We start from the raw sequence: 22,619 nt of genomic DNA on the forward strand, positions 1-22,619 counted from the left end.
ACTATTTTGTCACTTATTTTATATGGTTTGTTCAAAACCAGCGATGAAACTTGCTTAAGGCACCGCGCATTGTTTAATATTTCCTGTAAGTACAGCTGTATATTCAGATTGCAGTTATAAAATGTAAATGAGGGGAGAAATGTGTAGAATCTTAGAGCTAGCACAGTTGTCATTACTGAGGTTAGAACACAAAGCACTCATACTCCAGTATTTCACTGTGTTATGACTGAAACCGTGTACAGACTTGCAGTTATCTGTTCAATTTAACCTTGAATGTTGCTGGAGGCCTCTGGTTCTTTGTGAGCATAACTTGTGCATAAACACCAGTACTCGCCATGCCTCTGTCTGCTTCTAGATGCTGTGCTGGGAATACCAGTTGGTGGTTAACTGGAACCTCCTCTGACTTCTTTTTCCAATGTCACCTCTGTCATGGACACAAAGTGCAGGAACACCATAGACTCAATATGTAACGGTTCTTATGGCTCTTGGGCAGCTGCCCCTTGAAACTCTGTTCTGTTGTCTTGCAGTCTAGAACTGAATCTTTGCAGCTTTTTAAAAAATAAACACAATAACAGATTTGTTGTGGCAAAGACCAGCTGTGCAGTGTGTGTACGGATGGAGGGAGAGACAGGTTAATGTGGATTCTCAAAGCTGGAGGGCAGCCAGAGCTCAGTGCTTTGCAAAGAGTCTGTATTGCTGAAATCACAACAGTGTACTCATCAATGACAATAAAAAAAATCTGATTTTTCTAGATCCTGGCAGCTGCGTTTTGTGCCTGAGGTCCTTATCTACTACTTAACATGGAAGCATCCCTGGTGCGGTCTACATGTACTGCTTTGGTGCTTAGACCCGTATAATCTCGAGCCGGCGGTCCTCCCCCAGCTTCACCTCACAATTCCAAAATGGCGGCAGTGCAGCCCCCCCCCAGCGCCCGCCCGCCCTCAGCCCCGCGCAGGCGCGCTGCGGCCCGCCCCTTCCGCCGCGCAGCTTCCGCCCATTGATCGCAGCCGGTGGCGGCCGCTAGAGCTGCTGGGGCGCGGCCCGCTCGTCGGAGGCCCCGTTCCTCTCTGCCCGCGTTCGCGGCGCTCCCGCCGAGGGCTCTCCGTGCCCCCAGGGGCGGCCGCCGCTGCCCGCCGAAGGCCCCGCGGCCCCCGCGCCTTTCCGCCGGCGCTATGAAGCTCGTCAGGTGAGCGGATGGAGGCGGATCGCGGAGAGAGGCGGCGGGGAGCCCGCGCGTGCAGCCCGCCCTTTCCCACCCTCGGGCCGCCCGGCCTAGCGGGGCCTCGGTGCCCCTGTGGGTTCTGCGGCGGGCGGCCGGGCCTGCAGAGCGGGGTGCCCGGGAAACCCCTCCGTGCGGCTGGGGGCGGAGCCGGGTAGAAGCGCCTTCACGCGGTACCGACTTCTAAAATGGCTTCTCCTTAGCGCGGCTCTGAGCCCATGGAGTCGCGGAGTATCCCGAGTTGGAAGGGATGCACGAGGGAACACAACTCACAACTTTCAGGGCGCCCGAAACCCAAACCCTGTGTCTGAAAGCCCAGCACTGCTTGAGCCCGGTGCCGCCTTCCTAGCCCCTGGCAGTAGGCGCCGTCTGGGGCTTTGCCTTTGCCGATGAGCTCCTTCAGTGGAATTGACGGCAGTTGGGAACGTTTGCCTTAGAGTGCAGCATTCGGTGCATATCAGTTCTCTGTAGCAGCATGTGGTTGGATAGGGGTAAAGCTTAGTGTGATAATGAACACCCTATGCTTAATTCCTAGGTTTCTGATGAAGCTGAGTCACGAGACTGTGACTATCGAGCTGAAGAACGGGACACAGGTGCATGGCACCATCACAGGTATGGTGTGCCAGCAGCCCCACGGACTGACCAGAGCTGTGTGGGGTAAAGGAGACCAGTGCTGCCGCTGCTGGTATAAGCGTGGTAACCTGAAATTACTGCAACAGCATGCAGGCACTGGTGAGGCAGCATTAGTGCTGTATCAAAGGGCAGTGGGTATACAGCCTATGTGTTTGTAAGATGTTTCAGTACATCTTGGGGCTGGAACTTGAAGGTCCCTTCAGATAATAGTAAATGATGAATGTGGCTATGGCTTTGAGATGAGCAAGATTTTAAATCTGAAAGCTTGAAAGTTGGTTTTGAGGAGGATGTTTTTACTCTGCTTAAGGTATGGAAACACACATTTCTATGTGCACACATAGGTTTCATTAAATTGGCTTCAGAATGTGTAGTTAAAGAGATCCAGGTCTCCTGCAGTAGCTTAAGGTCTGTCCTGAGAACAGGTCTGTGTGTGTCTGCGTAGGGAAGTGCTCCTCTTATGCAGGTCTGCACAGTGAGGGTACTCCTCCTCCCTGAGCTGAAGGCTTTGAGAAAAGCCTTTTTAGCTGATTAGTTGCTTCTCATGCACAGAAAATTATGCAGATGTTGTTTGCTTTAGAAAGATTAGAGCCTGATAGCGTTCCAAGAGTACTCATTTTAGAGTTGCTCAAAAGACATCAAGATGTGCAGTACTCAGTAAAGCAAAGCCTGTGATGTATGATGACTCTGCTCGGTCTTGTTGCTGGTCTCTAACTTTAAAAAGATACCCAAAAGCCACCTAATAATAAAGATTTATTAAAAATAGCATAACATGACAGAGTTGTATTGCAGGGGATTGCTTAGGTGCTCTCATTGGCCAGCAGCAATCTACTGAGATGTGGTAGGGTTAAAAGCGTGTCATTTTGCAGCCAGATCCATCAGCTTTGTTAGAACCTGTCTCTGATGGCAGCAGTCTGTGTGTCTCCTACCCTGGTGTTCTGGCTGCCTTTGTTGTTGAGCAGAGTCTCTCTCATGCTGTGCTAAGAACCTTTACAACCTTACAGTGTCATCTGTGGCTCTAAAATGACAGTCATCCCTGTACATGGGTGCACAAAGCATGTTTGCAGCTGCAGTGCCACCTGCAGTTGGTGCTTCTCATGCTGGTATTAGGTGTATTTGATCAGAAAATAGTGGTTGAACTTAACAAGGAAATGCAGTGTTTTTTTCCTACTCAAAAGTTTGTTTTCCTTCTTTTTAAAGGAGTAAAAAAGACAATTGTTATGCTTTTGTAATAAGTGGCAGTTTATTTGTTGTCCAGAGGAATCATTCTAAGCGTGCACAGTGTTGCTGTGACTAAGACCTAGGAACAGATCCCTACAGCTGGTAGCAAGTGGCTCTTCCATTGGAAATATATCAGTGAAGTGCTGAGGGCAGCAGCTGATAAATCAGCATAACTTAAACAGAGAAAAAAAGATCTAGTTTCTTCTTCCAGTTAGAGGATTAATTAATGAATGGCACAGATCCAGAAGTGCGTGTTAGCAAAGTCTTGAAGCGTGTGCACAATTAATAGCCAGAGAGGAGTCATCCAGTGTGTTTTCACTCTCTGAAATCAGACTTCTGCCATTTCAGGAGTGGATGTCAGTATGAATACTCATCTCAAGGCTGTGAAAATGACACTGAAGAACAGGGAGCCTGTACAGCTGGAGACGCTGAGCATTCGGGGGAATAACATCCGATACTTCATTCTGCCAGACAGTTTGCCCCTGGACACTTTGCTGGTGGATGTTGAACCAAAAGTCAAGTCCAAGAAAAGAGAAGCAGGTCAGTGCGTGATTTCCCAATCTCTGCTTGTTTTGCCTTGTCTTTGTTTTTGTGCTCTCAGTCTGAAGGCATATGATTGGAATATCTTAATTTCTGTACTGCTTTCATCTCAGGGTTTGTACTGAACTCACTCACTCTGCCTTGCCTGCCTTCTTTGTGTCTGTAGTTTCCTTTCATGAGAAGTTGTTTATATGGCTTCTCATGCATCTGTTTTAACATGTAAATGTCTTCAAGTGCAAGTAAATCTTAACCTATCACGTTCTCAGAGGTAACACCAATGAGATGTACAGTTCTTGTTTTCAAAATGTCTACTCAGCTTCCCTGGTTCTGTGGGTAACTTCATATTTAGCCTAATAAGAAAGTATAGAATAGCCTCAGGAGTGGTGCTGAACTGAAATCCCATGTGGTAGTGGATACAAATAATCTGCTGGAGAACTGAGTTGGAGGGGCTTCAGAATGCAGAAGGAGCTGAGGCCATGTTCCTTCTTTTCCTTAGAAGCCTAACCGAGTAGGGAATGCTTCTGTTTTTATTCTACGCCGTTAACAATGTCCAGTAAACTCCACAAAGTTTGTATGTGTCCTCAGGCAGTAAAAGTTTTGCCCAGCAGCGTTAATCAGTGTATCTTTCAAGAAATAAGTTAAAGGTAATTGTGCTCTGAAGTAACTGCTTGCTGTTTCTCCTGTAATTTATGCCTAAGTATACGGACCTGCAGTCTTTGATGCTTCAAAAATGCATCATAATTAATCTTCTTACATTAATAAAATGGAATAAGGAGCCCTTGGGTGTGTACATCATAGGCTAAAATGATGTTACCATCTTCTGGACCGTAGAACCTCCAGCGTTTCCTTCAGCCTGAATCATTCTGTGGTTCTGTCTTCCTTCTGTGTGTCACAACATGGCAGCACTGAGAAGCAGTGGGCTGGGAATCATGTCTGAAACTGGCACAGGCATTTCTGAAAACAGAATGGTCTGTCTGGTGCTCGGTCCCTTTAGAAATGCTGCCTTTTAGTCTGCTGCAACCTGGGAGAAGGGGCTTGGAAATCTTAGAGCATGTTTTTCTTAAACATTGTACTTAATGAAATGGTGTGAGCTGTGGCAAAAAAAAAAAAAAAGAAAGAAAGAAGAAAAAACACCTTTCTAGGGAGATGGGTAATAACTAAAATACTCTGTGCAGCAAAATGTTGCAATTTCTTTTTCTGATTCCTGAAGAACAAGGTTTTATCAAGCAGAGAAGAGAAATTGTCAGTCTTCCCACAGTATTTGGAAGCAGTGATGTTTCAGCTCCTTGTTGTCTGCAGCCAGGTCAGAGACAGACAGTAGCCCATGGCAGCTGGGCACTGGAACACCTAACACAAAAGATGACAGTGCTGTCTTAAGACATTCTGGGAATTAACAGGTTTAATATCTTACTTACTGCTTCCATGTGATGTTAGGTTGTTCGTGCTTGCAGCAGAATGTTCTGATATAAATTAAAGTATTCCAAGGTCTCACTTGCTTCGTCTTTCCTGTTTTATTTGCTCAGTTGCTGGAAGAGGCCGTGGCCGAGGCCGTGGAAGAGGCCGGGGCCGCGGAAGAGGAAGAGGAGGCCCAAGACGATAACTTCTCGCATGCAACTGTTACCAAATGCTGGGCGACTTTGGATTTTTTTTTGTACAGGTCTTGTTTATGGTATCCATTTTTAATAAACTGAAAAGTGAAACGGGTGTCTTTCCTTTGTTAGTTCAGTATGGGAAAGAGGCATGCATTTCTAGAGGCTGCTGCAGACTAAGCGTGTCCTGTTGGTGTTGATTATGACTTTCAAGATTTCATCCACCCCTGAGGGCTGTGAAATGACCTCCTTCTCTTTGCCCCATAGAGATAGACTTGTGTTGATGCACTCTGAAAACGTTTGAAACAAAATCCCTCTTTTATAAGGCACTTGCCATCTTCTAATGGTTACATAATCAAGGCACTGCATTTAGAACCTGTGTCCCATGAGTGTGTCTCTTGTGTTCTTCATTGACCTCTTTGCAAGTTCATAGATAAAATTTTACTGATTTCTGCTACACGATGCTTAAAATTTAAGCATGGTACTTCCATAGAACATTAACACGAGCAAATGAAACAGTTCTGTGGAACTGCTGGACTGTTGCATCTCATGATTAAAATTAAAGTACACTTGGATATGACCTTTGTCAAAGCTAGTTGTATGGCATACTGGGTGTTGGTTGGCTTATAGGGCAGCTTATTAATTACAGGCACTTTCTTCAGTGCATCCCTAGCAAAATGTACAGCACGGGGCAGAACTGCGCACTGGAATTGTAAGTTTACTTCTGGAGACAACATCTTCTGCAGCTTGGATATAAACTGTGTTGCTGAACATGGATATAATACACGTGGTTAAGTGTTGGTTTTCTGAAGTGGTAGGGATGTGTGCCTGTACTTCAGTGCCGGAACGTGCCTGCTTGGTTGCTCCTGTTTCCAGACAGGCAGTGCTACAGCAGAGAGGGGAAGATCGCCTAATAGATGGCATTGGTTAATTCGTGCTAGCTAGAGCGTTTGTGAGCTGCTGTTTTGCTTCTCCCCCTCTTACAGAGGCCATATTAAAGCTTCATCTTGTTACAGGAGAGCTTGTTTTCTGAACCACTGAGGGACCTCCCAAGAGCACTTTTTGGTAAATATAGCACCAAGATACTCCAATCTCTAAGTAGCTGCTACAAGTAATGGTTGCTGCTGGCTTCCAGAAGTGCCCGGTCACTGGTGGTGCGGGTGAGGCCTTTCCCAATCCAGTTCTCTGTGTTCATGCGACAGTGGAGACTCTTTCCCTCTTCAGTCTCTTCCTTACGAAAGTTAGGAGTGCCCCCAGGGGTATGCACATGGTGGATGAGGCCACCAACAGCCCTATCACTGCCAGGGCATAGCTGGGGTAGTCCCTTGTCACCAGCTGCCCCTACAAGAGAGAGAAGCAGCGTTGGGTCTGGTTTGCTACATCCCAAATCAGTCTGGCCACGTGTTTATTTAAATGGGCCGGCAGAGAAGCAAAGGCACTGCTGCCTGAGGCGGAACTGCTCATGAGTATCCTCAGCACTCTTCTTTCTCCTACCTCACAGCCTTAAAACTGATAGTGAGAACAGAGCTGCTGTAGCTGTTATGTGTGATTTTTGGCTTTGATTTGCTTCTCTTAATGAGGTGGCTCCATGTAGACATGTGCCTTCGTTCTGCTCCTGGGCCTGTGGGCTCACGCTGACACTCGGTCAGCAGGGCAGGCCCTCTGCAGGCTCCAAAAGTTCCTAATTTGTTTCTGCATGCTAGGAACATTTCCACAGAAGGTTATGAGCCAATTGCTTACCCAGTAGTCATTCCTTTGGAATAAATACACAGTTAAGCATTCTTAAAATATGTTTTGGCCATGAAGAAAAATGTTTATGCCAATCTTGAAAGCTTTTAGCTTGTGAAAGCCAGCAGCAGCTTTGTTCAGTTAAACTATCTTTTTTTATTATTTTTATATTTAATGTGTGTTTTTTAAGTTGATATTCTGGTCTTGAGGGAATTAATGGAAGTGTTTTTGTTTGTTTGTTTTAAAACAAAGCAATTGTTACCTGTGTGCTATCCCATGCTTGGTACTGAAGGGTTCCTGTGAGGATATAGTCCGTGAGGTAAAATATAAACAGGCTTATAATGAGCAAAGGGCTAGCAAAAGCCCACATTGTTTTCCAGTACCAGTTTAGCTTGCGTCCAATCATCATGTGAAGATCTTTCTCAAATCTGTGTTTAAAAACAGAAACAAAAACACAAGGCATTCCTGCGTAGTTCAATCCACACCCTCATCCATGTCACTTCAGAAGCACCTACAGAAGAAAATGCGAGCAGAGGGAGTGGAGAGCATACTTGGCCAGGAGGGGTAACGAGCAAAGAACTGTTGCCTGAAAAACTGCTTCATGGGGATTAGAGAGTGAGGTTGGAATGAAGGGGCCCCATCACCTTGCTGGGCACAGAACCTAGCAGAAAAAAAAGCAGCCCCAGGTGGTGTTCATAGTGCTGGCCTGCAGCCATCCCACCTCGCTCAGGCCATGAGAAAAAAGGAGGTGTTGAGCTGTTACCTTCTTAGCCCGTAGATGTAGCACACAGCAATGGTTTCTACCAGCACGATGAGCAGCAGCGAGAGGGTGGCTGCGTAGTCATTGAATATGTCAAACCAGTAGTTCCCAGCCTCCATGGTGAATATGAGGCCGATGATGCAGTTGATGAAACACACAAAACCTGCGTGGATAAAACAGAGACCCTGCCCTTGTACCTGGAAATCAAACCGCGTGAGGGGCATTAGTATTTATCATGGGCGTGCCTGCTGCTGCAGGGGCTGGAGAAAGCCTGAATGACTTCCTATATATATCAGGCCTGTATTTCAGTACTTAGCAACATGGCAGCACACAAGGCATGAACACCATCCCTGGAGGTGTTTAAGATGAGGTTGCATGAGGCCCTGGGCAGCCTGGTCTAGTATCAGAGCTGGAGCTCTGATAGGCCCTGCCTGTGACAGGGGGGCTGGAACTAGATCCTTGATGTCTATTCCAACCCAAGCCGTTCTGTGATTCTTTGCTCTTAATACAGATCTCAAAGTGCCACAGGTTGCAAAAGAGAGGCAAGTTTTTGCCCTCTGACAAAGGTATGGCCCATGTGCGTGTTTGTAAATGCCCTGCTGTATCCTTTATTTGCCAGTCTACTGCACAGTTGCAGCACACCCTCACCACTGAGTGAGGAAAACTGGGTGCTGTCATGGCCTTGGCAAGCCCCTTGTTCCTGCTGGGCTCTTCAGCTGTGAGCTACTGCAGCTCCTGGGCACGGTGTGTATTACTGAGCTATTCGCACTCATCCTTCTTCTCTGCCTGATGAAAACACGGATTTTAAATGCTTCCCCCCGCACTCTTTTGTCTGTGTGGAGCACTCTGAATTCTGGTTGACAGTTAACAGTGGTAAAACAGTTCTTAAATGTGATGCTTGATTGGGAGCATCTACTGCTTTTGACCACTGTTTCACATCTAGGGATGCTGGTGACATATGCAAAACTGCTGAGCCACTTGCTACACGTCCTGGCCTTCCTCCTGGCCCTTTGTGCAATGCAATCATGCAGTATGTGTGGGACAGCCAGCGAACCAGGCCTAGCCAACACGGGTTCACAAGAGGCAGGTCTTGGCTGACACCAGCCTCATCTCCTGTGACTGGATGACCATTGGTTGAGGAAGAGCTGTGGATGTAATTTACCTAAATTTTAGTACAGGCTGTAACTGTCCTCCTCAGTATTCTCCTGCAGAAGCTGGCAGCCCAGCTGGATGCTGGTGAGTGGAGTTAAATCCAGCTGGTGACACAATGAGCGGTGTTCTCCAGTGGTCAGTACTGGGGCTGGACTGATTTAATATCTTTATTGATTATCTGGATGAGGGGATTGAGTGCATCCTTAGTAAGTTTGCAGATGACACCATGTTGGGAGGAAGTGTTGATCTCTCTGAGGGTAGAAAGGCCCTATAGAGGGGTCTGGACAGGATGGATCAATGGGCTGAAGCCAATTGCATGAGCTTCAGCAAGACCAAGTGCTTGGTCCTGCACTTGGATTCCAGTTGGATATTACGAAAAGTCTATTCAGAGAGCAGTGAGCAGTGGCACAGGCTGCCCAGGGAGCTGGTTGTCACATCCCTGGAGGTGTTCAAGAACCGTGTGGATGTGGCACTGAGGGACATGGTTAATGGGCATGGAGATGATGGGTTGACAGTTGGACTTGATGATCTTAGAGGTCTATTCCAACCTTAACAATTCTGTGATTCCACGCCTTTCTCTTCTCGAGGACAGAGGGATGCTGAGGGACACCATGCTATGCATGCCTGCTCTCCCTGTGTGGCCAAGGGTACCGCACTGCAGGCACTTACCAGAGATCACTTCCTTAGAGAAGCGTGAGGTGATGGCCTTGCTGTCAGTCAGGGGCGTAAGGATGGCGGCGATGTTGCCCAGCATGCTGCCAATGCCCAGCATTAGCAGCATGGCAAAGTAGAGCACAGAGTACAGCTGAGACACCTCCATGTTTTTGATGGCTTCTGAGTAGACAATGAATGCCAGCCCAGTTCCTTGGACAGCCTGCCAACAGGAAGGAGACAGTGACTGAGTTGGGGGCTTGACTACCTATAAGCTTATGATAAGGAATAATTTCACTGGGGAGGGAAGTCAAATTCCTTGTAGTGCCTTTCAATTTGACGCTCCAGGGATGCAGAATGTGCCAAGCAAGGGGGGACTGGAGCCCAGACAAAATGCAAAGCAGCCCCTTTGGAAAGCTGCATGGAGGAAAAGGACCAGGAAGTGTTAGTGGACAGCTGGCTGCACATGAGCCAGCAGTGTACCTCTGAAAAAGAGGTCTCTCAGGGGAGACCTGATCACTCTCTACAGCTGCCTGAAAGGAGGCCATGGTGAGGTGGGGATTGGCCTCTTCTCCCAGGTAACAGCAATAGGATGAGAGGGAATGGCCTCAAGTTGCACCAAGGGAGGCTCAGGTTGGATATTACAAAACATTTCTTCTAAGGGAGGTGGTGCAGTCACCGTCCCTGGAGGTCTTCAAGAACCATGGGGATGTGGCACTGAGGGATGTGGTCAGTGGACATGGTGGGGGTGGGTTGGTGGTTGCGCTAGGTGGTCTGAGAGGTCTTTTTCAGCCTTAATTATTCTGTGATTCTTACCGTGTCTAACTCAGCTTCTAAGCTGCAGTTTTTCAGCTGGGGCGACAACTGGGCATACTCCTGTGGGTGGGCAGCCATGAGGTAGTCCTTCATCTCACTAAGGTTGTCTGCTGTCAAGGAGCCTTCCTCCAGATCAAAAGTATTCATCAGCAGCAGGATCACCCTGTGGTGGATGGCATAGTTTTAGTGCCCATTGCAGATGGAATGGAGCTGCCAGGGCCAAGTGAGGGAAGGAGGTTGGGGAGTGCTGCCTGGGGACAGCCCAGTCCAAACAGCATCATCACCTTTACTAGAGCAGTCCTAGATCTGGTGCTGCATGCTGTTGTTTGTTCACCTCCCCTTTAATTTGCAAGGAATGGCTTCTGGGGGCAAAGAAGTAAACAAAATACCCAGCTCTTACTTGTTTATGCAGCTTTCGTAGTTAAATGTTGCCTTGAAGCCATAGATGGAGAAAGTCACAATGCTGGCGAATATGGACGTGGTGCTGTTGATGAGGGAGACGATGATGGCGTGCCGCTCACAGTTGTTGCTCGGGTCATTGTAGCTGGCAAAGGCAATGAGGCTGCCAAAGCCCAGACCCAGTGAGAAGAAGATCTGTGTGGCGGCGCTGATCCACGTTTTGGGGTTCGACAGCTGCTCCAGCTGCAAAACCAGACAGGTGGATGGGGCTGTGAGGCTGCACACTGTACCGCCCCTTGGAGACTGCAGGGACGGGGACCGGGACAGAGACCTTGATGAGGTTACGCCCACACCCAGGAGTGAAGGGAACTGGCTTGGGTCCCTTTGCACACTCCTTTTAACTCAGGGCCGTAGTTCTAGCAGGTTTACTGCACAGTTTGGAAGCAGTACACTGCAAGTGGCGTTAGAGGGCATCCTTCTCTGCAGGAAAGCAAAGAGGAGTGGGCGATGTGGTAGGGAAGCCACCAGCAGCTCACTGCTGGGGACTTTGAGACATCTCACCAGGGCTACCAATGGAAAAACTCTGTGAAGAAGAAAGGCAGCATTGCCACCTTTTGAAAACCTACACATTCAGTCACCAATAACATTTAGCTAAAAGTTCAGTGCTGTTTTTCCATACCTTTGGAGTAAACATGTATATCAACCCGTTGACAGCTCCGTGAAGTGTCAGTCCTCTGATGAGGTATATGATGAGAACACAGTATGGCAAGGAGGCTGTGACATAGACGACCTATGGGAAGGAAGGGGAACATCTCAGTAGTGCACATGAAGAACTGCTATTATTGTATTTGTTATCTGTACTGCCCTCTTTCTTGCACTGAGGCACCCCTTCCATTGCTATGCATTGTCAGTACATCTTTGCTATTTTATTGGGGTCATTTTTGCCCACAAACCCAGCTGCAGCAAGTTTCAGAGGTTACTCTTAGTTAGCAGTCTCTTGGGCTTCTGTGCTTTTCTAATGCGATTTGTGGATTACAGCACTCAGCCCTGTTCTTAGTGTAGGCTCTTAGGACATTTCTTTCCTCCCCCTCCTCCTAACTTTTGCTGCAGATAAAAAGAAAGCAAAAAGACCAAGTAGACCTCTTTTTCTCTTTTTCTCTTGCAAAGCCTGAGGAATAGGTGTCTCCTGCCACCATCAGTACCATCAGGGGTGGTGCCTGCCCCTTACCTTGCCTGTGGACGCGGTGCCACGGAGGATGCAGAGGTAGACCACCAGCCAGGCCAGTGTCAGGCACAGTGCCTGCTCCCACTGCAGGTTCCCACTGGTCTCAAGTGAGGGGGAGATGTTCAGGGTCTGCCGGTACCAGAAGTACTGGGTGGAAGATGTCTTCTCACACTCCTCCTCGTACCCCGTGCGGTTGCTGTTCAAGGGGCAGGTGGCCCATGGCAGTGGGTCCTGGAAGGGAGAGAGGACAGACAGCAGTAGAAATAGAAGTTAGGGAAGCTTTTCCCTTGGGGGTGCTTGTCCCCATGTTGTACCACCTGGCCCTGTGCTGACACCATCCCTTGGTAGCGAGGCCTCACTCTCCAAGGGCTGAACCTCTCCTCTGGAGATGGCCCTCTCTCTCCCAGGGAGGACTGAGCATCTTTCCTGAAGCAAACTCCATCTCCAAGGATGACTTTCTCCCCAGGGACCGACCCTCTCCCCCGTGACCAACCTCTCTGGCCATCTCTGCTGGAGCCAAGCATATCTCCTAGCTCTGAGCTTCTCCCAGAGGACTGAACTCCTGCCCTGGAGCACATGACGTGGACTATCCCAGGGCTGAGCAATGTCCATCCAGTAGCAGTGCAAAGCCCTTGGGGTCCTCCATGGGGCTAAGCCATACCACCCGGCACCCACTTACCTGGAAGGAGTGGAAGAGGTACCAGAAAGCCCAGGCATTAATCACGTTGTAGTACATGGAGAGGAAGAAGGAGACGACCACACTGGCAACGCCTGCAGGTGGGAGAGAGTGTGCGGTCAGTGGCGAAGCCCAGAAGCCAGTCATGGCAAGATGGCCTCCTCCTGTCAGGGCTGGCCTGAACTGAGCTCTACGCTTCAGTCACTCTGGAGAGTGAACATTCAATTTACTGTTACAACAAAACATGCATGTAAGCAAGCTCACTTGGGCCATGGGGGTGATATAATGTCTTAATAAAGTTGGAAGATCTGAGCTCTGATAAACACAAAGATGTATTGTGGAAGCCAAAGCCCCATCCTGCTGCTCTGTGGGGCTGATGCTCAGCATGGGCAGCCTGGGGCTGAGTTTGGCTCTGATCTTCAGGCTGCCACCATTCTGGCAGCCTGCCCCAGGGCAGTGGGACTCAGGCCTCTGTGCCCGAGCAAGGTTCAGCACCAGTGCTAGGAAAGGGAGGAGGAAAATGCCCCCAGCCTGCTGGAAACCCATCTCCTGTCTGCTTTCATCTATGAAGGACAAATTATCTCTGTTCCTTAGGTACTTAAAAAAAAAAAAAAAAAGAAAAAAAAAAGAAAAAAAAAGCAACAAAACAAAAGATGGAAATAGAGGACATACCAACCCCACAGAGGTAGGGGCTTATTATTTTCCAGGCTCCGATGCTCCCCTTGCGCATGCGCTGCCCCACCGCCAGCTCCAGGTAGAGCAGCGGCATCCCCTCCACGATCAGCATGATGACGTATGGGATCAAAAAGCCACCTGCAAGGGAAAACAGGTGGTGTCCAGCATACCATCAGCCTGTAAATACCGCACTGCCCTCTCAGCAGCCAAGTTGCCCTAGTGGTGGTGGCTGGCTGGCTCCTGTCCCAGCACCTCATTTGTTCAGGAGCACGACACAGCCTGAGGGACATCTCTTGGGGTTTCAGCAGGTGTCCTGGCCAGGACCAGGAATTTTCCATGGGCATTTGGCAGGGCTGGGATTTCTGTTGTTCAACTGTGGGTCATCAACGGCTGGCGCAATGTGCAGAGCTGTTAACAGGTAACAACATGCCACGCTGACCTCTGAATGTGCTAAGACAAATGAAGGCAAGTAGAAGAGAGCTTTACATGCACCATTCTGTGATAGGGAGCAAAGCAACAGCAATAACCACATAGAATGGAAATTTTAAGTAATGTATTGAAGCCTGGCAGGAAGGAGGGAAGAAGGTGAGGGGCAGGATGCTCATCAGCTTGAATTTCTGGTGGGAAGACAAAATCCTTCCCCTTCACTTCAAGAAAGAGCTGCTGACTGAGTCAAACCCTGGATTTCTTCCTGAAGCCTTTCCTGGCTCTCTTTTTACAGCGTGCCAAAAAATTTACGTAAATATCTCTTATGTAGGATTTAATCTGTGGCATTAACATTCTTCACGATGGGCTTGGTGCAGTGGCACAGAAGAATGGGCTCCGGCAGTGGCCGAGGCAAAGGACTGGAAGTAAACACTGAGCAATAATCCGGTTTATTCTCGGAATTAATGTCCTACCGCCCAGCTCTGTCTTTGCTAACAAGGCCTTTGTTAGCCTGTTAGGTAACTTCCTATGCCACAAGGGAGGCAATCGATCTGTTGGGCCGGACAGGGCAGGCCGTGCTCCCTGCAAAGAGGAGGCCAAGGGGCAGCTGCCAGCATCCCTGGGTGCCTGGCATACCCAGCGCTTGAATTCCTGCAGCACTGCTTTGTTTGGTGTGAGTCTTGTGGCCCCCTGGAAGGGCACTCAATGCTTCTAAGAGGGCACTGAAAGTAATTAGGAGAAGCAAAGCCCGCTGTCAGGAGTTTTGGACAAACAATAAGAACTGCTGCTCCCCTGGAAAATTTAATCAGGAGGACAGAACTAGTGGAGAAACTGCTCTTAGAAAAACATGCTTGTCAGAAAACACTTGATTTTATTTACTCTTTTTCTATGGTTGATCAGTGTTCCAGTTTGGGTTACATGTCAGAGAATTTTCGCCATCTACTATACTATTGACATAAGGACAAACCACAGAACCTCCTCGTCAGTGTTTGAGTTCTGCTGTCTGTCAGGGTGTCTGCCAAGATGAGCTGTTGGAGCACTCATCACGTGCAGTTTAATTGCATACAGGCACCTGAGTGTTGTGCCAGAACTCAGTGTTGGACATGAAGCCTTTACTCTCCAAAAGCCTTGATAAGTATTCCCAGAATCCAGCCCTTCCATCACTTCTGATCTCAGAAATCATAGAATCACAGAATAGCCTGGGTTGAAAAGAACCACAATGATCATCTAGTTTCAACCCCCCTGCTGTGTGCAGGGTCGCCAACCAATGGTTAAGAAAGCTTCAGACACAGCAGCATTTTGCTTCTGCTGTAGTTTTGTCCATTGCATTATCTGAGTTTTTCTGACCCAATCCCTCATGGCAGCTCTGATGTGGTCCTGGCACTGAGCTGGCTTCTCAACAGTCAGCATGAACTAAATCCCACCACCTCTGCATTTAAAAGCAAGCCATGAGTCAACGTTCATTGCACAAAATGAATAAGAAGAACTGAAACACCTGTGTGTTTCTTTCCTGAAAGGAACAGGTCAGAAGCAGATCAGCAGTAAATAAGGCAGATATTGATCATGTTGCTTAATGCATGTATAAGATGGGTCCAGTGCTCTGACAACGGATACAGCTTGGGAAATAATATAAAACTGGGATGGTTTATGAAAACAGACAGTTTCTGCACAGGTAGTTCTTCAGTAAATGCCAGAAAACCAGAGGTAGTTATACACTAAAAGAGATTGTTAGTGGTGTTTTTCAGTTAACTAATTAACTGACTGTCAATTTCTAAGGAATAACATCCATGGCTGCTATACGATTTGGATATCATCTTTCTCCTGTTTGGACCTGGGAGAGGGATGGACTTTCAAAGATGGTGATTGGGCATTTTTGAGCCCATTTATTCCCTATTTTCAAAGTTTCCTCTGAGGCATTGGCACAGGAGCTCCTGCTGATTGAGGATTTTCATCCAAATTCAAGGCAGCTTTGCAGACAACTTATCACTTCCTGGAGTAAGGTTTGTATAAAGGACAACACACTAATGACAGCTCCTTGATGTGTTACAGCACATCCTTCAATCAACTCAGCGTGAACATCTTACCACCTCTTACTTGATCCAGCTACTTCTCAGAGAAATTGTGAGGATCTGAGCTCATTTCTGGTGCCTTCAGAGTGGCTCGAGGGGGCAGGAAAGCAATACATAAACATCCTACGGACCTACAGTTCTCACTCTGCTTTTACAAAACATGGGGCTTCCCACTGTTCCACTGTACTTCTGAGAAGTGAGTGCTGTGTGGGAGCAGCGGTCAGGTGAACATCTTATGCTAAAGAACACATAAAACAAAGCAGACAAAGTCTGAGCCAGCTGTATGTTGTGCCCTTCTTGCACAGCACAAGGAACTTTCCTCCTGAAACACGCAGAAGAAAAACCTGACCTCCTGCTCTGCTCTGGACCCTGGTGGGGTCAGCAAGGACAAAACGCCTCTGGAGCTCATCATCACACTTCCAGAGGCAGAAAGCGAGAAATGCAAACTGCACTTACCTCCACCGTACATCTGACACAAATATGGGAACCTCCAGACATTCCCCAGCCCCACGGCATAAGAGATGCAGGCGAAAACAAACTGCAAGGGGTTGTCCCACAGCGGCCGGGCCTTCTCCATGTCCTGCAGGTGGGCAGCCGTCCTGTTGCTGCTGCCGGCCCACAGGTGCTCTGCCAGCCATGCACCGCCTCCACGCCAGCCTGGCTGTGAGGGGAGGGCAAGGCAGAGGCATGCTTGCCAATTCCTATCAAGCTTTTTAATTACTAATCTTATTAACAGGCACATACTGAAGTAGGAATGCTGGTAAATAGATTATAGACACACACACAGCACTATAAAATTGATACTTGGGGTGAATAGCTGCCTGGGCTTTGACGGGCGTTTCTGGGAAGGAGGCGAGCCCAGGGATTTTCATTGCTCACCTGCTGACTTGACAGTGGAAGGGAGCAACGGTTGGGCTGCAGCTTGGTTTGGGACAGTGAAAAGGGCTTCTCCACATGGCTGCCTTCTCTGGGTGTGATGTCTGTGTGCCCGGATCCACATGGGGAAGATGTTTCTGCACCATCAGGGCTGGTTGCAGTGGTTGTCAGAGCTGGCTGTTACTTAAAAGTGTCCGTTGTCCTCAGGAGGTCATTGGGCATCTGGAAGCAGCCCCAGATGTGTCCTTGTCACCCAGGGAGACTCCAGCCTTTAGTCCAGCACTCGGTTGAGCCACAGCCCAGGCTCTTCTCCCTTCACACCCAAACCCCTCTGCTGCAGACGAATGTTTCCAAGGGGCTGTTAATTTAAAGCAGTTTTTTAAGCAGACAGAGAGAGGCCACTGGGAAAACGTGGCCCACTGTGGAGGCAGAAGACCTGAGGAGGTCCCTGGGCTGCCAGAAGGTGCACTGAAGTGCCAGGCCTGGAGGTGAACCCTGTGTGCTTGGGCTTCTGCCAAGGTACACTTTGAGCTCAAGCACTGCAGCAAAGGAAGCGACTAGCAGCATCTCCAGCAATAAAAATGGGCTGAACAAGTCCAAGGACTCAGCTTCCTTCTTCAGATGTCTAAAAATGTGTCTCCTTTCAGGGCAGGACTGGGCCCCTTTTAGATCCATTTTACAAGTAACACCCTCTTGGCTGCTGTCAGCCAACCACAAAAGGTGACCATGAGAGATTTATGCATCTCACATGAAAGAAAACAGCTTGCATGGTGTGCTTGAGTGCTGTTGGAAGTGGAGGTGGTCACTGTGTTAGTGTCTGGCTTTGCCAGGCCTTTCCACAGTACAGTTTGAGGGAGCTGATGCTTCTTGTGCAACATCCCTGATGCTCCTGCTTTGTCTGCAGAAGTGCAAGGCGATGACCCACCCTGGAAATACATTACATGGTAACTCCAAATTCTGCTGAAAGGAACAATCTGGGGAAAAATTAGGGCTGAAAGCCACTAAACTGAAGGACACACTGAGAAGCTCCAGATACAGTTAACTATCTCACACCATGCAAACTACTGTAAGTGATTGAAAACCAAAATGTCCCTCACTGCCTGTGGTGTTTATTACAAATGATTCTTATAAATAACTTAGAGCATTTAATAACTAACTCACAGGAAGGGGAGCCTTAAAAATAGCACATTGCTAGCACTTGGGATGCTTTTGTGTGAATAGATTACTGCTACTGATGAGGACAATCAAGTTAAACATTTCTTTGGCTCTGCCCCTCCTCCCCATTACATTTCAAACTAGTTGACATGAAAGGCTGTGCAGGCAAAGAGGTGTGGTGCCCTTAGCACAGCTCAGGCCAGATCAGAAAGTTCAGATGCAACGAAATGTATCATTGCTTCTCTCCTGAATGCCAGTATTATAAACAGAGCTCAATATCTTGCTGTAGGACTTTCCACATGCACCTCAGATAACCCAGATGCTATTTCTTATGCAATCAAAATGTTATCTTCTTTGCATTTCCTTTCTTTGGGTTGGGTGAGGTCTCTTGCTTTATCTGGAGGGACAGAGGTCTCTAATAGATACACAAGAATTTTTTATTATTTAATTGCTGACGTTTGTTAAAAGAACAATTAACAATGTCCCCTGTATCTAACAGATTCAAGAGTTTGGAGTCTGGAGGAGAGGTGAGAAAGGATAGGGGTTCATCTGCAGAGCAGTGCAGGGACTAGTGGGACAACATGAAAACTGCCCCATGTAAACCGAATCACAAACTGATAAACAGAGAAGAGAACCCCACTTCTCATACAGTAAAATTAACCTTACTTGGTAAAGGTACCAACCACGGGCTTGCACCTGTTAATGCCAGTACAGTAAGAATTACTTCTCCCAGCTCCTTAAAATGCAGACCAGAAGGGAGTCTGGTGTCCTAGTCATAGGTTCCTAGTCATAGGAAACCATGATTCTAGACTGGGAGAGAAGATTTATTTCATTATATTGCTGAAAGAGACAGAAATCAGGGAAGGAGTAAAAAGAAGCAGCTAAAGAAGTCTGATATAGAACAGTTCCTAGATAATTCTACTACCTGGTGGTCTGCATTTTATTAAACTACACTCAACATTTAGGACAATATCCCATAGATTTTAAAAAACTATCTCTTGTGGTGGGCTTTCCTTTGTCAGCAAGATGTGGGAGAGGGCCATGCCTGCTGTTCAGTACCTGCCCTTCCTGGAGGCACTCCATTCTGAGTGGAGTACACTGCCTGCTGCGTGTTAGAGGACTACCATGAGGAAGCACCAGAGGAGTCTCTACAGACAGGGTCTGGTACCAGATTTGGAAATTGGTGGCCCTGTCTGTGGCAAAGTGTTAAACTTTGTGAACCTTGGGGTTCCTTCCAACCCAAGCCATTCTATAGCCTATCAAGCATGTACACAGCTAAGCTAGCAGCAGCTCCCACATGTGGTAGCACATGGCTCCAGTGTCTTTCTGCTTGGATATACTGTTCACAGTTACTACTCTAAGCTCCATGTTTCTTTTGGAGAGAGAAAGCATCCTGCTGGATTTCTAGATCTTTGAGAACCTGTATGCCACAACAACCGCGGGTTGGTTGTCTTTTGTGTAGTCAGAGATTACAGTTATTCCCCCAGGCAGTGATTAGGATGGCAGGATTGCAATTACTCCTCCAGCTCATCACTGCATCTCTGCAGCACATCCCAAAAGCAAGGTATGTGGGAAATGTACAACTTGCAGCTGTTCTGACATCAGCCTATTAAAAAAAAAAAAAAAAAAAAAAAAAAAAAGAAAGAGAAGCAATTGCAGTTTAAGTGTTATGTACAAATATTCATTTTATGACATTAGGAAACCAGTATATTATCCACAAGAGAGAAACAGATTAAGGACTACTTTACGAACAGTTAAAGAGCACTGCAATATTAGTGTCTCATTAGGAAGGTAGCAAGCAGCACTGCTGGCTCATCTATTAACGATGAACTGCTGCGCTCACATCATGCTTACAGCGCAGGGTTATTTGTTGGCTGTCACACTCAATACTAGCAAAACTGAGCTGCCTAGATTTTCTTCCCATAGAAAACATGCTTCAGTTTGGCAAGAAAGAAAACCCAACACAGACAAAAAAAAAAAAAAACCCACAAAAAATAAAAAACAAAAAAACCAGAACAGACCAAACCAACCAACCAAAAAAAAAACCACAAACCCCAAAATACCCCAAAAAACCAAAACCCCAACTGACTTGAAAGAGAGTTGATTCCTGCAGATCAGCCAGTTATGGAGAAATCCTCTTTTTAAACATTTCCTTCAGGCATACCTAGGGGATTAACAGCTGGAGTGAAGGAAACAGGAAATGTACACTTGAGCAGTACAATGAACTTCCAAGAACAAAGGCTAGTGAAAGCAGCATTAGAATTTACACTGTAGAAAAAGAAACAAAGTTTTAGAAATGTTAGATTATTGGTTATTATTTAGAATGTTCAGATTATTGTGCCTATCTCAGCAAAAAGGGAACTGCTGTTGTATAACACTCAGGTATTTGGCAGGCAGACAGATAATACATTTTTATCAGGAACTGCAAATGAAACCTTTCTCTTAACAACTGAGCAATCACACTAACCTCATATTCACTAAACTGGAAATCTGCAAGATAAGTTATCAAAGCTGGTGCTTCGATTCTGCGCTGCACAATTCTCTGCGTGATTTGCCTTTCTCATTGAGATAATCGGGTCTGTAGTCATGATAGCCTATGGCCAACTAATCTTACTGAGACCTATGCGTGTACTGCAGTTGAGAACATGCATTCCTAATGAAGAGTTTTTAAGCAGATAAAGAAAGCGTATCAGATATTCAATATTCTAGCAAAGTCAGCAGCAAAGGATGTACAAAAAAAACAAACAAAAAAAAACAAAACCCAAACACCAAAAACAGCATTCTTCCCTTTTGTTTTAGAAGTAGTAACTGATCTTGTTAAAATGAGTTTCATTGCAAAGGAAAATACAGTATTCGTCCACACAAGTGTTGGTGTCAAAATTACTGCTCTGAGAAAACACAAGGCAGGAAGCTCTCTATTAAGAAAATAACATTTAATTACTGTACAAAATAATACCTTCCTGAATTTAACTGACCTTGTATGTCAGTGTATGCTGCAGACACAGAAGTCCATCCCACTCCTGGCTTTCTTAACCACTGTGGAAAAAGGGCAGCAAAAGAACTCGCATGGCAGATTTGCCTGTGGCATGACTACAAGAGCAATGTCAACAGCTCTAGCCACTGAGAAGGAGTGAGGAAAAGGATCCATTTCAGCTCAAGCAGCTCCCGAGACAAGCACTGTAAACATCAGCTAATCTCTAACCCAAAGATTTCTTCCCAGCCCTGCTACTGAAATGCTTCTCTTGGAGCTGTTTGATGGGCTGTACAATTTGGCATGGACCTGTCATTTCCGTCTTTATATTACTAGCAAGGCTTTTACTGATCTGCTGCTATTTTCTACAAATATTTAAGAGTATTTAAAAATACATTTAAAGCAACCCTATCCAAATAAAGCTCCTTAAAGATTGGATAATTTAAAACATAATGGTTTTATTTAGAGTAACATACAACATACATATGAACAGAAAAAAACGAGTAAGTACAATGCACTATAAAGAGGCTGTCAGCTAAACACAAGGTCTTCTCTGAAGGCTTGAGTAAACTGTTTTCCAGTGAGGTTACAATAAGAAAGGAGGTGAAAACATCTACAATAACTTATTTCTTAAGAAAGCTGTTCTATAAGCCACTTCCTCATGCTTTTTCAGATTGTCACTTTAACATCAAAAGTAATGAAGAAAATCAGAATCTGTATCCTAATGTGAATATTTGTTTCAAATAAAGTGAAAAAGCATAGCTCTAATTAGTGTTGTTTTTGGTTTTTTTTCCCCCCTTAAAGAGTCCACTGCTTCTCCTGTGAAGCATATTTCTCTCACTACCTAATGAATAGCCTCTAGCAAAATGTTACTGGTCACATTTTGCAGAGAGATCAGACACTCAGTGTGAATTTATGCTATAGAATCAGCACGTTTCGTTCTTCTTCCCTCCTACTTTTTACTGCTACCAACACAGTTTTCACAAACGATGCCACTTCATGGCTACATGAACCATACTTCATAAAACCACTCCAGTTTTCACCTCAGAGACACCACTAAAAAACTAATACTTTTTTTCCCCCCCCTTTTCTTAACAAAAATAAATTCCTTTCTTTGTAAAGAATCGCCTCAGATCTTCAATAAGATGCTGCTTGTTATTTCTCAAGGAATGTTGATGATTAACTTAAAACATGACTACAGAAACTAAGAGTAATAAACTATGGGTTTATAAGGAAGGGTAGAAGTTTCAGCATCCTTTTAGTATTAATAGAAAGTTATTTTAAGCACTAGAAGCAAATTGTACATTATTTTAAACAAAATTTGATTAAAAATAACACCACTCTCCATGCTCTTCCTATGTCAGCTTTTGGTAGCTCAGTCTTCTGGCTCATATCTGAGGATAAAAAAATAAAATCAAATCAAAACAGAGTAGAAAATAGCTGAGAGACACTTCGTCTCTAACGAAAATATGAAACCTAAGTAATGAATTGCTCCCACTAGTGGTGCAGCCCTGTCAAGATTCAACAAGTGCCTAAGGGCACAGACAATACAATATTATAGTATATACTTTCCAGAGTACTTTCTGCTTTTAAAATTGGCCAGTTTACCAAATAGTAGCTTGAAAGCATGAATAAGACTCTATCTACAAATCCCAGTATACAAACAGAAGTTTAGAAGTTCCACCTCTGTCCTCCTACAGAACACATCTAAGGCATCAATGTTGCCAGTGCTCACTTGCCATTTGCAGAAGGATAATTTCCTACCTGACACAAGGCCAGCACATATCCTTATTTACTCAATATGAGCCTAACCTTGCTTGCATACTGTGCCATTTATAATT

The 22,619-nt window shown here is 46.2% G+C and overlaps 2 protein-coding genes across 3 annotated transcripts; one reads left to right on the forward strand and one right to left on the reverse strand.

Annotated features, from left to right (window-relative positions):
- Positions 1 to 1,758: 1,758 nt before the first annotated feature.
- On the forward strand, positions 1,759 to 5,210 carry SNRPD1 (small nuclear ribonucleoprotein D1 polypeptide; the record flags this gene model as incomplete). Of its 2 annotated transcripts, none has more annotated exons than XM_079538115.1 (3): positions 1,759 to 1,831; positions 3,419 to 3,610; positions 5,134 to 5,210. In XM_079538115.1, exons 1-3 carry the CDS (start codon positions 1,762 to 1,764, stop codon positions 5,208 to 5,210), a joined length of 339 nt encoding a protein of 112 aa, XP_079394241.1. In that variant the 5' UTR covers positions 1,759 to 1,761. The 2 variants fall into 2 exon arrangements, with proteins under 2 accessions (XP_079394241.1, XP_079394242.1); XM_079538116.1 differs by having other exon boundaries at positions 3,542 to 3,610.
- A 1,180-nt stretch (positions 5,211 to 6,390) lies between these two features.
- On the reverse strand, positions 6,391 to 16,353 carry SLC6A20 (solute carrier family 6 member 20; the record flags this gene model as incomplete). The annotated part of the gene is made up of 11 exons (XM_079538567.1): positions 6,391 to 6,540; positions 7,190 to 7,355; positions 7,691 to 7,850; positions 9,509 to 9,713; positions 10,307 to 10,469; positions 10,707 to 10,948; positions 11,385 to 11,495; positions 11,934 to 12,161; positions 12,610 to 12,701; positions 13,279 to 13,419; positions 16,233 to 16,353. 11 exons carry the CDS (start codon positions 16,351 to 16,353, stop codon positions 6,391 to 6,393), a joined length of 1,779 nt encoding a protein of 592 aa, XP_079394693.1.
- Positions 16,354 to 22,619: the final 6,266 nt, after the last annotated feature.

This window comes from Tetrao urogallus (assembly GCF_951394365.1).
Source record: "Tetrao urogallus genome assembly, chromosome: 7".
NCBI classification, from domain to species: domain Eukaryota; kingdom Metazoa; phylum Chordata; class Aves; order Galliformes; family Phasianidae; genus Tetrao; species Tetrao urogallus.